General features: G+C 38.4%; 1 protein-coding gene across 1 annotated transcript in view; it reads right to left on the reverse strand.

Moving 5' to 3' along the window:
• The window catches only part of LOC127436658 (cyclin-dependent kinase 17-like), a 31974-nt gene extending 23702 nt beyond the window's left edge, over positions 1 to 8272 (reverse strand). Inside the window, exon 1 of the mRNA XM_051690938.1 lies at positions 8140 to 8272. Within this exon, the coding sequence (XP_051546898.1) occupies positions 8140 to 8266 (127 nt within the window). The 5' untranslated portion in view covers positions 8267 to 8272. The remainder of the gene's footprint in view (positions 1 to 8139) is intronic.
• Between the last annotated feature and the right edge of the window lie 4774 nt (positions 8273 to 13046).

The following is a 13046-nucleotide window of genomic DNA, read 5'->3' on the forward strand; positions in this document are numbered from 1 at the left end:
GCATGCTTGCACATACACACAAATAGAGGGGTTCTGCATCATTACACAACCTAAGCAAGCATTTCTTTCGGTGAATCTCATTTAACCCGGGTCATGTTTTACCCCAAAATCAAAACAAATTAGGGCTGTGAATTTATTAAAAAATTTAACTAGTTAACTGCACAGTTTTCTGTGATAAATCAAGATGAACAAATATGCTTTATCATTCGTCTCAATGAACTTGCAAGAAATTGGTTAGTTATCATTTACTGTATTTAAATTATTTAAATATATACATGTTAAAATGTTCAATTATATTTAGTTATTTATTTTTTGCGGATAGATTTATTAGACATTTTATGGGTATCAATCTTTGATACAAGTATATGTATATATACACAACATCCAGGTCCTTCTCATTCTCTATCACACACACACTGGGTCTCACTCACGTGGTTTCTCTTTTGACAGGTTCAGATGAAAGTGAGTGAGCGTTTTTGGGCGATGCAAAGTGATACGCCAGCTTGCCCATATCTCTCGCACGCCTGGTTCACCACTTGCAGGTGAAATCTCCATTCTCTGTACAGTAAATCCGCTCCCGTGTTTAGTCCCGTATTATGCCCGAGACATACTGTGCGTCATGCGTGATGAATAACGTGCACTGCCCCTTACAATCAGCTTCTGTGAGAAGATGTGTAGTTGAGTCGAGTGTGTACCTCCTGAAAGTTTATATATGGCAATTTTAGCCACAGAAAGTGGGGAAAAACATTAGTGTAGCTTCGCTCATTGTACAAAAGTGCCTGGGTTTGTTCCTGGCAGGCAGCAGATGCACTAAACCCACCCCCAACCCTAATCAGAGCCTGTAAGGCTGGGTAGCCTGCCAGGAACAACTAGGGACACCTTTCTCATATCACGTGAAGTTTCAGGAAGTAAAAAAAAAAAAAAAAAAAAAAAACGGATACCACATTAAAAAACAATTACGTGTTAAAGAAAAAAATTAATTGCAGAAATTAACGCGTTACATTTCCCAGCCCTAAATAAAAAAGCTTGTCGGAAATGTCAGATGTTTCATTGTGATGAAAACCATGTCCTAATAAAACTTTGGATTTTGGGGTGAAATGTGACCTAGAGGTGTTTTTGTGCAATTCACCCTTAAACAATGTTGTTTGTTAGACACAGATTTGATGCTTGAACATTTGAACGTGAAACACTGATGGTGTATTATCCTCATTTATTCGAAGAGTTCTGTGTTCTCTTTTTCACTGTGTTCATTCTCTCATTTCTTCCCATTCCACAGCTGTTTCTCTCATTACTACAGGCCTTTCAACCTGCTTACTAAGGACAATACAACAGATCACTCACTGAATAGCACAGGGTTAGTGTGGCACAGGTCTAAGCCATCCGAGCCCATGTGGTAAAAGTTCCACATAAGGCCAGCTGCGCACAGGGGCCTTGTTTACATTTTAGCGTCATGGAAACTCTGGAATGTTCCACGGCCAACGACATGGTAACGATCCACATGTAGGGCTGATATGCTGTCAAATGTCAGAATGTCCTACTGACAGCATCAGTGGGTGCGCAATTATGAAAATAATAGACTAAAAAATACCTTTGTGTTTTAGAGAAAACAACATGATCGTTTTTAATGCATAAGTATATAATATAAACTTTAATCCTATCCTTTCCATTACATCTTGTTGCTAAGCAACAGCGCTCCTGAGAAAAAAAACGTAATGTCAGCAGAAGCTCTCAGGCCCAAAGCAAGGCTGCTTCCACTGTTGCCGTGCCGACAGTCTCCAGTGACGGGGTCTCTGTGCAGAACACTGAAGCCCGTACCTGATTCACAAAATTAACGCACAGGCAAACAGCCATACATTTATTTTGTTTCCATTATTGAGGCAAAGAATGTCTTCAAAGAGTGTTTGAAATTACAGATCACAAATAAATACACAAAACCACACACATGACTAAGGTACAAGTATAGTAAGACAGATGGCACAATATGCTCATGACAGTGCTGTTCTGGCACAAACACACTACACAGAAATGAAAAAAAAAAAAAAAACCCAGCACTGTCTGAAATTCAAGGAAGCAGACCTTTAGGAACACAACCGTTTCCACCAACTTTTTCAATATGTGTTTATTTGCGGTGAACAAATGTGGATCCCAATTAAAAGAGGATAATTAGTAACACTTTAAAATTACATTAATAATATAAACAAACATTGCATTACAGAATTCAAAATGGGAGTTTTTGGCTTCGAGTACATATCTGTTAGCTTTGAGGCCATCTGTATGCGAGTGTACTCCTAAAAACTGACAAAATTAACTTTTAGCAGAAATATGCATTTTAAATGAACAGTCTTTCTGTTCAGGGGAAATTTACTAAATATATTCAAGAGTCATCGTTCACTAGGGCCCTGTTTGCACTTGGCATTAACATGCGATCATCGTGATCTGATCAAGAAGATCAAATCAGATAACTGATCGCATCTCTTTTCCCTGTGCAGTAGTATTCGATTACGTCATCAAACATGCCTCTGCCACCATTCTGACTGGAAACACGTAGGCTAAACAAAGCATTCCACTGTACCAAAAATGTAAATAAAAGAAATGTAAAAAAATTGTGACTGCAAAAAAACATGTTTATACAGAAACGTTGGACAATATTTCATGAAGAGTTGTGAGAAGACAAGTATATAAAGATGAACTTAACATTTGCATAATGCCCACCTAAGGGCTACTTTGGCTCGCCCTCAAACAAACATAGTTACAGCAGAGGCCAAGATGAGTTGGGTTAGTGTTGTCGCCATGTCGAGAAGACGCTGTTTTCTTCACTGCAAAAGCAAAACCTCTTTGTTTGGACTTCCAAAGGCAGACGAATTGAAGAATCAGTGGTTAGAATTTATTTTAATTATTTAGCAGTACAACCACAAACAATGCTGGATTTTCAAGTCGGTTACCCCTGAAAGATGGCGCAGTTCCCACTTTGTTGGGACAATCTGGCACTTCAGGATCATAACATTGATGCTTGATTATTTGTGGATTTATCTGCTAGAGAGGGTTCAAATGCGAAGTTTTGTGTTGTAGCTACGGTGTACACCCAGTGCACAGCTGTAGGCCTCTGCTAACCTACTAGCTAATGTTATTGTGTTAAAATAGTTTTGCTAATCAGCTGCGGGCCCACTTTTACCTACAATTATGTAGAATTATGCAGATTGTTCGTCATTCTTACCATCATGAATAGTGATCAAGTGTGGAGATGGATTTCTTTTTTACAAACGGTAATTTTACATCTGCAATCCACGGTAGTGCTCGGCTAACTTGCTATGAAATGTTATTTTTGGTAAGAGTTTACTATTCAGCTGTGGGCCAGCTTTTACCTAAAACTGTGTAACAAAATGGTCGATCTCAAGAGTCTTACATAATTATATAATTACAAGCTGTAATGTTACGGCCGCTATCCATGGTAGTCCACGGCTAACTTGTTGAGTAAGCCTCTGTTCTCCGTTCATATCTCGGGCAAAAAAAGTTCGGCTACACCCATTCCAGCAAAAGATGACTAGCTTAGATGCACTACGTATCCTTTACTTGAAGCTTTGTTAGGTTCACAATAATCAACAGTGTACTTGTAAGAAAGCTACAAAATTTAAACTTACCACTGTGAAACGTCCTGCTCAAGTCGTGCTTGCGAAGGTGGTTCGGGTCGATCAGCTTGTTCTTCCAAACCTTCATTATCGGACTCAAACTGGTACGGCAAAAACCGACGCCACTGTTACCATAGTTACAATAGTGTTTACAGCTGCTCAGCAAGCCTGAAACTCGGTTATGGTAAGGGGCATTTCATTTCTGACACACGCTCTACGTGGTTGACCAATCACAACAGACTAGTCCAACTGACGATTCAGAGCACACTGGGCTTTTCGGAAAGGAGGGCTTTAAAGAGACAGGACCTAAATCTGAGCGTTTGAGCCAGAGGATGAAAACACGTTTAGCAGAAATGTACAGTATGATAAAAAGAATGTGGTTTTTGAACATTAAAGCATGTAAACCTATTCTAGTAGACCCCCAAAATAAAATCATGAACCTGTAAATTAGCATAATATGGGCTCTTTAAATGTTAACCAGTGGGAAAGAACAATTTAGAGTTATAGTATCATTGTCTTCACTAATACCTGCTGCATTTTTAATGACCGAGAGTGTTTCCTCCAGATTTTAAGCACAAAACCTAGCCGAGTTTTGTATTACCTTGAATGTAACAAGTTAAAATTGAAAATAAACATAATAAAAGAGATGCGGTCAAACAGTTAATAATATCAGAATATTCAATAAATAAGAGCCTACACTATCAACCTGCACACAATGAAAACAAGCTTACATGCTTAAGCTAATGGTCCCAATGTGGTCTTCTGCTGTTGTAGCCCATCCACCTCAAGGTTCGACATGTTGTGCATTCGAAGATGCTATTCTGTTCAATACAATTGTACAGAGTGGGTATCTGAGTTACCGTAGTCTTTCTGTCATCTCAAACCAGTCTGGCCATTCTCCGTTGACCTCTCTCATCAACAAGGGGTCTCTGTCTGCAGAACTGCCACTCACTGGATGTTTTTTGTTTTTGGCACCATTAAAATCCCAGGAGATTTTGCGAGAAAATCCCAGGAGATCAGCAGTTACAGAAATACTCAAACCAGCCCGTCTGGCACCAACAGTCATACCATGGTCAAAATCACTTAGATCACATTTTTTCCCCATTCTGATGGTTGATGTGAATATTAACTGAAGCTCCTGGCCTGTATCTGCTTGATTTTATGCACTGCACTGCTGCCACACTGGCTATTTAGATAATCACATGAATAAGTAGGTGTTCATAATGAAGTGCTCAATGAGTGTATTTTTACACTCTAATGTACAAGAAGTACTAATCTGAAAAACTGTTTGTCAATGACTTTCAATTAAAGTTATTATATAGTGTAACTAGTTAATTTACAAAATACATAACAGTTTTTCCACATTTTTATATGATTAGTAATTAAAAAATCAGATCAAATTTACAATCACCTGAAACTTAAAAGCATAGCGTTATTTTCTTACAAACTGTTATTAATGTTAATGAGAGAAAGCAAAACCTTTCACCTACCCTCATTTCCATATTGTTCTAATATCTTTCCTGCTGGTAAAGTGGGACCACAATTAGCAATGAACACAAATCTTCAAATTAATTTTTTCTTTTTTTTTAGACTTTTTTTTTTTTTAGGTCTCTCTTCAATCCCCCTTACAACAAAATAAGTATTTATTTTTAGAGTTTGCAAAGTATATTGATCGAAAATGACAGAAAGCAATATAGACATTGGCTGAAATTTTAACTATAATTGCAGCGTACAATTTACTTTTGAACAGTCTCTACCATTATTCCAGATGGGCTGACCAAGATGCATCGCAAAGGGTTTAGTTAGAACTGTCACTAAAGTACAGATTAAACGAAAGAGAAGCAAATGGCATAAGACCCTTACATAATGGCAAAGTCTTTATAAAATTTTCATCAGTCTGACTTGAAAACTGGCTGGGTCAACAACACTAAAGCCATTCCCCACATTTAACACACAAGCCTAAAAACAGCCTCACTGTTTAATTGTTTAAGTAAGACTGTGTGTCTGTATGCATTGCTGAGTGGGCATGTTAAAACCATGTGTGCATTTCAGTGTAAGTGTATTGGTGAATAAGTAAAACTTTAAAAAGTGCATTCCTTGACTGTTTGTCTTAAACTGCGATTTCTGTCATGTTGGTTTTTGGGCATGGGTGAGGAAGTTGTGGCTGGATATTGTTAGTGCTGTCACTGTGAGACCACAGTAGATACAGTAAATGTTACAGTTTGCCACACATCAGGATGTGTAGACAAGGCCACATTCAGCCCCTAGACAGATATAAAGCATACATGTCAGCTGTTCCAAACACTACTGAGCTGACAATTGTCTACATACAAAGCTAGCTTAAAGCTGCATTCAAACGAAACTTCATTAGCAACTCTGTTAATGGTCACTCATGTGCGCCATACAAATAGTGCTCCCTATGTGAGATTTGAGAGAAACTTGACGAAAGCTCACAGTTGGTTCTAACAGTCTAACGTTAGTATGTTGCTAGGCTAATAACTTTTACTTTAAAAACATAATACATTTTGAAGGGCCCAATCTACGCATTTGATTTGCTATTTATTTAAAAGATGTAGCCTAATAATGAACACAACCAAAACTGAAGTAAACTTTGCAGCTAAAGTATAAGATCAATCTTGGGATTTTAGGAATCGATATCGGGATTGTTCAAATGAAGATCACAATTAACCAAAATATTCTAATAATCTATGTTTTACCCAGATCTACACACAAATATTGGGTGAAATAGTTTATTTTAATTAGAAGGAACCATTTGCTGACGATATATTCAGTATGGAATAAAATATTTAAATTTAAAACTGAAATTTCAATTGCATTATTGAAAAATTGGATTATCCATCAAGGATTCATGCGAAGCTGCCTTACATTTTAGGTCAATTCGGGATATCTTATAAAATACAGCATTTATAATATTTAATAATAAATTAGTAAAGGCACTGTTTGGAACAGCCTTCATTTGGCAGGACGTTTGGAAGTTCAAGAGCAATTTTCTGAAACCAGCTAACAAACATTCATGCTGATTTTCAGCATGTCCCCTACAGCATTTCCCTTAAATCCCCCCCCCCATAGGTGTGCTGACTGGGATGTGGAACTTGACCATCTGTTCTAAGCCAAAACATTTCTTTGGCAGTTCACTTTAGGCTGTAGATAAGTGTGGTTACTGTTTTACCTCAGTCGAGCACGCAACTTGCCCTGCGGGTGCGCTGGGGCCTGCTGGCGAGGGAAGTTAACCAGAAATGCGATGGAACTCGTCCCGCAATGGCTTCTATTTTACACAGAGCCTCATTGTAGGGCCTGAATCGGTCTGTATGATTCTAGTTCATTCATCAGGTTGGTCTGAAGGCACCGGAGCTAATTTAGCCCGAGTCTCATAAGCTGTCACATGCTCCCTTCCTCTCAAACTCTGCGCAGGGGTGTCATTACTGTTATGTAATTACTAGCTTACTGAAAGTACAGGAGAGAAAGGAAACAGGGCTCTGAGGGAATGGAGGAAGGGGAGAAAAGAAAGTGTTTTGCTTCATTTCTTTTCCATGCAACAGAAATTACATTGCTTTAGGGTTTCGCACTGACTGGAAACATGACAGTACATTGCTTTTTTCCCCAAATCGGTCCCGGCTTAACTCTGCTTTATTGACCAGATAAATGGCGCAGACTTTGGTTATGACACATATGAGTGGCATGTTTTTAATAAACTTAATGGCTAAATAAAAAGTAAATGAAAATCATATGTTAAAAAAAAATATAGAATATAGACAATATAGAAAACAACATTTATTTAGTTCAGCCCTAAAACTAAACAGAGGTTATGATACTGTCAAGCAGTAACACATTATGATAAGTTTCAGTTTTTTCAATTAAATGCAACATATTTATGTCTGTACTTTTTGGAAAGAAACCAAGGGGTCCAAATCCTGGAGGCCGGGCCAAGGTAAACATGAGGTGGTCTTCACACCGACGGCAAGAATGCAGAATATTTCTGTTTTTGTTTTGTTTTTTATATTAGAGCTAAATGTTGATGCAGCAGTATGTAAGGTTTCTGAATGTTTGCAGTCTTGTCTGTTCTGATTAAATGATTTCACTCATTGCCCGCTCATATTTTCTTGGCACAAACTAAGCGAATTTTGCACCACTGGTAAATAAATGTAATGTTAATAAAAGTGACATAATGGGAGCAGTACAAGAATGTTTTCACACTCTTTTAACTTCTTCTAGGTTGCAATCGGAGTATAGCTGCCCTTTCAATCTCGTATAATTAGCTTTACTAAAAATAGTTTTGTTATCAAATCTGACAATCTGTTTATAAAGCCCCAAAGTCCCGAGCTGTAATACCATTTTTCCACCAAAGTGTAACTTTTCCAGGTTTCCAGAGCACTAATTCCAAAAACTAATCAAAATCAGGGTGTAATCTGGACTACATTGCACTAACAGTGACCCTGCAAATACACTTCACACACTGCAAATAATATGGCAGATACAGCAAGTACACACTCACCGCTGTCCTTGCTGCTGTTCTCCTCGATGGTCATCTGTTCCGCCAGCTCAGAGAGCGACTCATCGATTGTCTGACTACCACGCAGGGTGAGCGACAAACGTCTCTTAAACCTCTTCATCCTCTCCATGGGCCTCTGAGGCAGGGGGGGGCCTGTGGGATGACATACCGCCATTAATTACCATCAGCATACGAATATTTGTGGGTCACACAGCGTGCAAACTGTATTATCTTTTCATTAAAAAAGGAACTAAGTCCAGTGGGTGGTTGAGTGTGGTCTATGGTGTATGCTAAGGACTTTACCATAGAAGACACAAACCTACACAAAACCAGATTCAAAAAATTTATTTCTGAGATACTACAACACTCGCTGAATTAAATATGCAATGTAACGAGTTTGTAATGAGTAACAATGTAGCATACTATGTTTGAACATTTTATCACAGCATAACGCACACTGCCGCATACAATTGTTTTTAAAACACTAGGCATTATACAGCATAAACTCCATGGTATGCCATGGTGTTCCATTCCAAACAGCCAATGAGTAAGTTTACATGGGCAGTAATAATAGAACTACTGCTGATTTTTGCTTTGTCAAGCTACAGTCTTCATCTCTCTGTCCAAGTATACATGACATCATGATCAGCTGAGGAAGTCACGTAAACGGTTTCTGGTTGACCTTTTGCATCATAGTAGTGCGTTATAGTAGCATGTCAAAGAAGTCAGCTACAGCTACAGACCCACACAACAGCCACAACAACAACATGGACAACTTTACAGCCATGTGCATTTCTTACATTCTTTAAGCATTGATTTTGGTGCAGATCAGATGTACGTTATCCATTGTGTTATGGTGATGTCTGAAGACAGAAGATGACGCAATTTGCTCCTGGATTGTTCCAACTATACAAGCTCTGCTTTGCTTCACTCTCATCCTTATAATCTCTGTGTTAATAATAACATTTAGACTGAGGAGAGATGTAGTGAATAAATAGACAATTAAGAAAATATATGGTTTCTCTATTTTTTTCCTAGCAAATCACTGTTACTTGCCGTCTGTATACTTTTATACAGTTCTTCATCTGTACCTGCCATTTGCTTCAGGCTGCATATTCAATGAAAGTAATGATTTCTGCATCATTCTATGAATGGAAGAAATATCAGATATAGAAAAAATTGTTATAGCCACTCGAAGATAATTGAAAATAAGATATATGTAGTAGATTACGTGTAATTTGTAATGTTTACATCTTACATGCATGAGGCTAAAGCTAGCATGCTAACCTTGGCTATAATATGCATCTGTTACACTTTTTTTGTATAAAATGATTAAATGTGTGAAAATAGTCCCTCAGTAAGTTATTTTTATACTTGTTTTATTAAATTAAAACATTAATTGCTACTGCAAGTACTGGTGTTGGGAAATAGGGGTGTGCGATATGTATCGTCTACGATGATATCTTAATTGTTGTTTTAATGGTGTGCGAGCTGACATTATTGAGTATGTCACTCACCTTGCAAAAACCAATCAAAAACATGCCTTGAGAGCACACGTATTCACTGCGTGATGTAGCCTATTAGAATGCAGTGTGCTAGTATAGGCGTACATGGTCACCACACCACACGTTAAGCTTGTATAGCTGCCTAAAATGCATGACTGAAGTTAAAAATGAACAAACAGCATCAGGAGACAAAATACAGACACCACCAGCCTCGCAATCTACGTCGTCAGATTTAATTGCTAGATGTGGGCCATCCTCACTCGCATGGAGGTGGTTTGGCTTTGAAAAGACGGATGTTGCTCAAAAGATGGCAATCTGCAAACTATGTTGGAAACCAGTTGCCGTTAAATACAGCTCGACAACTAACGCCGGGTTCACACATCCTCCGTGAGCGGGGCATGAGCGGCGCATTTTCGTTTCGGTACCCATATTAACAGATCACACCATTCCCACTGCAAGCGTGAGTTGCGAGGTGATGCATCCCAGACGTGGCAGTGAGCGGATAGTTTCGCCGTTGAGCCAATTTTTGCTGCGCAGCTCATGCTGAGTTCAGCAGCTCTGGGTGCAGTACAGCACTAAAATAATAAGGAGATTATAGAAAAGACACAAAAGCAAATCAAAATTATTCAAACCGAACCTATAGTACACCACAATTTATATGCCTGCATGCAAGTAAACTCAATAAAATAGCTTTATAAAGGAAAAAATTTATAAACTGCCAGACCTTTAGCCATTCTGAGTACAGTAGGCTATATAGGTGTACAGTATAGACACAACATTAACCAATCACAACCAAGTGTGCTGAAAAAGTGCACATGACTGCCCGCTGTTGTCCTTGAAGCAGCAATAACCTCAGTTTATTATGACCTTATTAAAGAAAAATATTTGTGTAGGACCCCATAGATAACTTTATTTTCTGAGCAGAGGCGCTGCTGTTTCTCATGGAAGAGACGCAGCCAATGCGAACGTCCAACTGCCCCGCTCACGCGCCGCTTGTGCCTCGCTCACGCCACGCTCACGCCACGCTCACGGAAACACGCCTTGAGAGCACACGTATTCACTGCGTGATGTGTGTGAATCCAGTGTAACTGGATGTGTAACCACCGCACAGAATATGAAAAGCTTCATGAGTCAGCTGTCCACGACCATCCAAGGTACCAGCACAAAAACACACTCAGCAAACTTTAGCAGAATCATTCTGCAAAAAAGTGCCTTACGACAAGAAAAGCAACAGATGGCAAGACATAAACACTGTCACCAATTACATTGCACAAAGTAAATCCTGTAGGCCACTTTGAAATGGTTTACTCATACTTGCACTGTTTGATCTCAATAATACTTGCACTGGTGATTTCAATGTTTTTGTATTGTTTTTACTTGAATGCTTCAGTTTAAAGTAAAGACCTGTTTTCCTTAAATATGTTGTTTCCATTAATATCAATAGTAAGCAACAATTAATATCCTATTGACAAGAGCGAACTAGTACAATATAAGACTTGAAGGATGCAAAATAGCATCTACTTCCCAGAAAATATCGAGATATCATTTTTTTTGTCAATATCGCACACCCCTATTGGGAGATATACATGTACATGTATGATATGAGTGTTACTATGGCAGAGAGACAGGAGGTTTAGTCACTGGACAAACGAATAGTAATTTAGAGGCATGTCATCAATGTGTCACGTGGGTGAATGGTTTACAGACTGCTGATCCAAAAATTTTAAATTCTAGCATTCGACATCTGTCCCTGTGTTACAAGCGAGATAAATTAGCCACCGAAAGGCACATTGAAGTGAGAACAATCATAGTAGCCATGCAGTAAGATCACTTCAAACTGAATTTCCAATAAAATTAATTAAAAAGGTAAGTTACGAATAAACTTTATTTTTGAGGCCCACACCTTTCAGCCCTTCAAAGCTCTTACAGTGGATGAAGGGAATAGGGCAGAGGATCATTTCTGAATGAATCACACCCAATATGGTGTTGTTGTTCCTCTTCGTCTTTTCTGCTTTGCATTGAGTTCAACTTCTGGGTTAAACATTGTGCAGCACCTTTGTTTTTCGGAGCATGCACACAACGGCAAGGCCTAGCGTGTATACATGCTAGAAAGAACCGATCTACAATGGCATTATCTAGGTCTGTTAGTTCGATTTAGCAAAAAACTGACTGACGATTTTGGAATTTTAAAAAGATGAACTATTGCTTTATTCCCATTGCAATCACTTTTAAAGTGCAAGCAAATGAGAAGCGCTCAGGTAGATTTAGGGGCCGTTTACACAACAATGTTTTCAACTAAAAACGGAAAACTTTTTATGCGTTTGGGCTGTTCGTTTACAAGACAACGGCATTTTGGGGCCTGAAAACACAAACTTTTGAAAACGGGTTTCAAAGTGCAAGGTTTTGAAAATGATGCCGTTATCGTCTCCATGTAAACATAAAAAACGTGAATTTGTGAAAACGATGACGTCATGCGTACGCATATTACGTATTATATAAAGAATGATGGATTGATAGGCATCAATTTGAGATGTATAATTATCAATATGAATACTGGTGTCTGTGCAAATAACAATAATCAACAATTTATTCATTTGGAGTGTTTTGTATGAAGTGTGAACATTGCACAGTAGGCAGAACCTGCAATTTAAAAATCTTGAAATTAATGCATGGATTAAGATGGGAAAAATGTATTTGTATTTTAAATGTTATTTATTAACTTAATTTTATTTGATGTACCTTTACCCTGCAATTCATTCACCCACCGCTTATGTATATAGCCTATAGACAGAGATGTGATGCCATGTATAGTATTCAATGATATGCTTAGAATATGAAAACATGAGGCATTGAAAATGCATTTTAGATCCAGTGTACACAAGACCTCTCTCTCTCCGTCAGAAGATATCCATATATCAGAGTTCTGTCTGATCCAAAACCAGTCAACATAAACAGCATGTTATGTTAACTTACTCTCCTACCAGCCCAAGAGTCAGCAGGGGGAATACAGAAGAAGGCAGGAGATGAAGTGATGGTAAAAATGAGCAGAGTTTATTGAATAATCATGAGAGTTCAGTCTATAGGTATGTGTGTGAGTACTTCAAAATTACATTCAATTTACTACAATTCAAAACTACAATGGCGGACTACAGGACTGTGTTTGTGCTGCTCAAGATTTTGAGTTTACTGACGCTTCTCCAGCAAAGCAATTGTAGTAATAAAACAACCTCATCATCCATCCAGACAAAATTGCTCAATGCTTTCGCCATCTTCATTGTTTGTATTCACCGCTCTGTGGAAGAATGCTTATGTGCGCAGGCGCGTAGTGTTTCTTTACAAAGCGACATCACCAACTACTGGCCTGGCATGCACAATACAGCGTTTTTAGTCCTTTTCGCGGATCCG

The sequence above is a fragment of the Myxocyprinus asiaticus genome, chromosome 47, assembly GCF_019703515.2.
Source record: "Myxocyprinus asiaticus isolate MX2 ecotype Aquarium Trade chromosome 47, UBuf_Myxa_2, whole genome shotgun sequence".
NCBI lineage: Eukaryota > Metazoa > Chordata > Actinopteri > Cypriniformes > Catostomidae > Myxocyprinus > Myxocyprinus asiaticus.